This window comes from Cebus imitator, unplaced genomic scaffold (genome assembly GCF_001604975.1).
Source record: "Cebus imitator isolate Cc_AM_T3 unplaced genomic scaffold, Cebus_imitator-1.0 Scaffold397, whole genome shotgun sequence".
NCBI lineage: Eukaryota > Metazoa > Chordata > Mammalia > Primates > Cebidae > Cebus > Cebus imitator.
This window is the reverse complement of record NW_016107712.1, coordinates 1,091,944-1,096,917: the sequence shown is the minus strand read 5'-3', so window position 1 is coordinate 1,096,917 and position 4,974 is coordinate 1,091,944. Positions and strand designations below refer to the sequence as shown.

General features: G+C 34.0%; 1 protein-coding gene across 4 annotated transcripts in view; it reads left to right on the top strand.

Annotated features, from left to right (window-relative positions):
* BANK1 (B cell scaffold protein with ankyrin repeats 1) overlaps positions 1 to 4,749 on the top strand; it is a 311,677-nt gene extending 306,928 nt beyond the window's left edge. For 2 of the 4 annotated variants that reach the window (XR_005196871.1, XR_005196870.1), the window contains 3 exons: positions 1,221 to 1,250; positions 2,286 to 3,694; positions 3,950 to 4,749. Coding sequence is in view for 2 of the 4 variants with exons in the window: in XM_017508664.2 (XP_017364153.1) it covers positions 1,221 to 1,250; positions 2,286 to 2,341; positions 3,630 to 3,689 (146 nt within the window). In the remaining 2 variants the exon portion in view is untranslated. The remainder of the gene's footprint in view (positions 1 to 1,220; positions 1,251 to 2,285; positions 3,695 to 3,949) is intronic. The other 2 variants (XM_017508664.2, XM_017508665.2) reach the window with 2 other exon arrangements.
* Positions 4,750 to 4,974: the final 225 nt, after the last annotated feature.

The following is a 4,974-nucleotide window of genomic DNA, read 5'->3' as shown; positions in this document are numbered from 1 at the left end:
CGTGTGTTCCTATGCAACAATTTTGCATGTTCTTCACATGTACCCCAAAACCTAAAATGCAATAAAATAAATAAATGGGAAAAAAAAAAAAGCTTTAGAGCAGGAGGGAAAGAAAAGTACATTTGGAAGAGACCCCAGCAGGCACTGTGGAGGTCCAGTTCCCTGTTTAACTTTAATCTTAAGACGTTATATGCTGGCTCACTTCCAGCATCTTGCACTCCTTTCCCTTCATTCTTCTCTAAGGGTGAGCTGCCCACATGCATGGTGTCCTCCTTACACTTGGGAGGTGAGCATGCGCATTGTGTTCAGAAAGTTGTGTGCATGCCCACATGATGCTTTCTTTCCTTTTCCAGTGGAATGCCTCTGGAAGGTCATAATCCACCATTTTGTCTCTTAATGTGCATGCTGGAGCTCACTCACCCAATTCCTGAAAATTATTGGAAGTTGATTACCAATTTCAAGTGTTTTTATCTGTTTGGGAAATTGCCTCTGCCTGGTGCCAGTGATCAATTATCGCTTTAGTGTGACAATTCTGGACCATCAGGAAATTGCTTATCTCTGGCACAGGCTGCCAATTATCATTTTTAGAAAGGCAGTGTGATAACTGCCGAACCATCACTTGATGGTCACCTGACATTCCTGGTGGGTGATGGGGAGCCCTCTCCTGCCCCATTCCTGCCTGGCTAGCTACCTACTGCAACAAAATCAGATCAGGGGTTGCCATGAGTAATATTTTGGTGACAACTGACATGTGGGAGAATTAGGGAATATTCTGTGGAGATAAAAATGGTCTCTATCTTAACTGAGTTGGTGGGTACATGGCCATATATACATTTGTCAAAAATTATCAACCTCTTCCCTTATAAATGGTTGAATTGTATGTAATTATTCCTGAATAAAATTGATTTTTAATAAGAATGAAGTAGCTCAAGCTAAGGGAATATCAAGACAGAGCAGCAAGCTTGTATTAAATGTCAAACATATCTAAAATCATAATATCTTGAGACAAAGGTTGGGAGAGAAAAAGACAAAAGTAATAAAAAGCATGGTTTCACTCATAGTAGCTGGAGGTAGATAAATTTGGGGTTGGTATTTTTAGATCAGATTGTGAGATTTCATAGTGACCTCAAAGACAAGAACTAGTTCAACAATAAAAAAAGAGATAATTTAAGATAAATATTGGACAAAACTCAGGAGAACATGCTTTTTTTGTCTTCTAGATAAACTCACCATTGTGCATCATCCAAGTGGTAAGTGCTTGGTATTTATTGAAGGATTTAAGACTCAAAGTACAGAGTAAATCAATTTCAATATTAATGTAAACCTAATAGGATTAGGAAAGTCAGTGTAAAAATTCTCATAGATTTTATATTTATATGCAAAACTACTTGACATCCAAAATAAACGGGAAGCGACTATAAAATAGCAACACTGAAGACATCACGATATAATAAAAGGACAGTGAATTTTGAATTCTTGATTGATCCTACTGTTCACAACTTACTAATTGTGACCTACGGCAAGTCACTAAGCTCTTTAGGCCTTGGTTTTCTCATATACAACATGTAGATAAGAATTGTACCATGGGTAATTGCTAGAAAGACTGATGATATATGTAAATGGAACCTTGTGCTTGATACTTGAGAGTTACTGATAGAGCAAATGAAATTTGAGAAACACTTGAGGAAGTAATTCATTTCCATGTGATTGGGGGAATGTGTGTTGAATACTGAGACAGTAAGGAAGAGCTAGATGTCAGCTAGGGAGCTATTGAATATTCTAGAAGCAACTGTCCACAGCTTGGACCAAAACACTGACTGTGGGAATGAAGAAGCCATAGAACTGAGCCCTGTGGCTGAGATGAGAAATGCAAAGCCAGTGATAAAGGCAGGAGGAGCAGTAGTCTAGGAGAGCAGGGAGTAGAAGGAGCAGGTGTTCATGGAGAAGTGTGTTTTGTAATTGGCCAATACTGGTGAATGTGGAAAAGAAAAGGAAGAAGGAATAATCAAGTGGAGGTTGTTACTCAGTGGTGTTGGAAAGATTGCTTCTAAACTCAATTGACTCCTGTAAGTCCTCAGTAGCCTACCCAAGTCAATCCACATGGGCAGGAGAAATTAATAGCATATGCCAGAGGGCCTTTTCAATATCCCCCTTTTATCTTTCTGGTAATTTTTCTCTTCATCCGTATCCTACCTTTGTAAAAACCATTTTTAAGAAGTACTGAATAAATGATTCATCAAATATGTAAATGAATAAAGAGGTAATAACAGAGTTTGTATTTCTAGGTAAGGAAACTGCCCACAATGAAAATATGTTTTATAACATACCCTTCAGCAATAAGGTAGGTTGTATTTATTTTGATTTTTATAAAATGCAAAAAAATAACTTGGTTAAAAAAGAACATGAAAACCTTCTATTCTGTCTGTGCTTTTAAACATTCTAACAAATATTAACAAAATAGGTTAGGTGCACCTTTATATACAAAATCTATGAACAGTAATTTAAGGAAATTAACTATTCAGAAAAAAACAAAGAGGGAACTCAAAGGAAAAAGCCGCTGAGACCAAAGTGTGGTTATATTCAACATGCACAGACCAAAGAAAAAATTAGAGGAATTATCAATACATGAGTTTCAACAATAGAAATATGATGAGTCTACTGCATTTGAATCACAATGTATACAGTCCTTAAATTCTGGGATGTTAGTAGGGGAAATATAACTCCAAAATATTATCAATGTAAATATGCATTACTTCACATCATATAGTTAACTAAAACTAAATTGCTAATGAGAAGCTATTAATAACACTAAGCAAAGACAGCAGCAATGGAAAACTAAGACCAATGCAAGAAAACATTGATAATGTCCTGACTACAATTTTTTTCATAAAAATGTTATTCCAGCTATCTGCATATATGATGAAACACACTTGCCCTGCTAGTAATGGTCCTGTAGCAACTGGGTTTCTTGCTAAAATCCTGAATCAGAGTCTTTGCTAAGTTCTTATAATGAACAAATTTTAATTTTCCAAAGTCTAATAACCCTTTAAGCTCTTTGTATATTTCAAATAAGTCATAAGTGATCATAAAAATCATTCACCCTTAAAAACTAATTGAAGTATTTGCATTTTTATTCTTCTGTAGCCTACCATCAACCTGTGTGTATGTGTATATATGTGTGTTTGTGTGTGTGCATATAGAGAGAGAGAGAAAAAAAAAGAGAGAGAGACTCATTAGACTCATTCAAATGTAGCAAAATTGTGGGGTGCACTATGGCTTTAGGGCTTATGAAAATATCAACCAAGATTATTCTACAAGAGCTGCACAAACATGGCAGTTTTGGAAAGGAGATTTTGAATAAGAGGAAAAGAATACAAATACCCAATGCTTTGTAAACTGGTCTCTCTCAAAATGGAAATAAAATTTGAATTCAAGAACTTGGATGCAGTTGAACTTTACAATGATTCTGTTTCCTTTTAAAATGGAAGACTGTCTTTCCAATTGTCTCTGCAAAGCTGTTTTTCCATGGCTGCGAAAGGCAACTATAACTTTGTCATATTTCTTTGTTCAACCTTAAAATAGAAACAAAGAGAAATGCTAGCTCTGTATCTTTTTTTTTTTTTTTCCAGCTTCCTGCTCGACCTCAAGTTGAAAAGGAATTTAGTTTCTGTTGCAGGAAAGATCATTAAAGAAGGTAAAATACTAGCTATGTATATTTTTTAGAAAACCTATAACAGCCTTGATAGGGAATTGAAGGAATCATTTGTCTAAAAACAGAATTCTTTAAATATTTCATTGTATTCTCCTAAAAGGATTAACGTGTATTTTTCAAGCTAAAGGTGATTGCTCCATAGAAAGATTTATGTGTAGGGGTGATTTAATGCCAGCTAATGAATTTAAATTGATAAGCTATTATTCACTAATACATTTTCTATTATCTCACTTCCAGGTTATTATAATGAAACTCAAGAATCTACAGACATTTTGCTTTCAGTGTGAAGTAAGCTTGCATTTGGATCGCCTGCTCTCTTTAGAGCAAATCTATACTATGAAAGCAGAAACAAGCCTTCAGATTTCAGAATTTGTTATTGGCCGAATTTATTGTCATTATACCTGCTTAATATGGTTAAATTAATATTAAAACAGAATACCATGAAGTAATTGCATTATTTGAAAATTCTTGCATTTTACAATGCACTTTACCTCTGAAGCAGCTAAATCCCATTTTAAAAATTAAAGGAAAACAAGCAGAGAGAAATTAAATGCTGTGTAACAAAGTTATGGGGTCTGCTTGGGCGCACTAACCTCAACAGATTATTCCTCCGCTCCTAAGAATAACCATGAAAATACAAATTTACTGGTCACCTATTTGCTTTTTACATAGCTGGTCCATTTTCCGAATTTCTCACATTCAGAGTTGTAGTTACTATTGCTACATCATGTTTGCAAAAACTTTGTCTTATTTAGTACCTATTTGCATATAATCCTGAGAGCATTATTTGAAAACTTTTCTATATCTCAAATTAATTTACATTTTTATAACCTACCTTTTTATTAAAAGACTTGCAATTTTATCAACCTATTTCTTAGAAACAATTTACTAGCTTAGAATAGAATGCAATTTTATCATACTATAATTTTCATGTACAAATGCGACAAATAAATTGAATGTTTAAAACTGTGTCTCAGTTTTTAAAGTAAATTTATGATAATTAGCCAATAAGATTGGTTTCTTGGACTATTGGCCAATACATTTTTCTGCTTACCAGTTTAAAGGGGGAAGTCTACGAAAAATAGTTTAAAATAAATAAACAATTGATATTACTGTACAGGGCTCATATAGTAATTGTTTTTTTTCTATCTTCTAAACAGTGATAAGAATATATATTTAAAGTCATGCTATAAAACATTTATCATGTGTTTCTTATAATTGTTAACATTCTCAAAATAAGCTCAACTTTCAAAAAATAATAC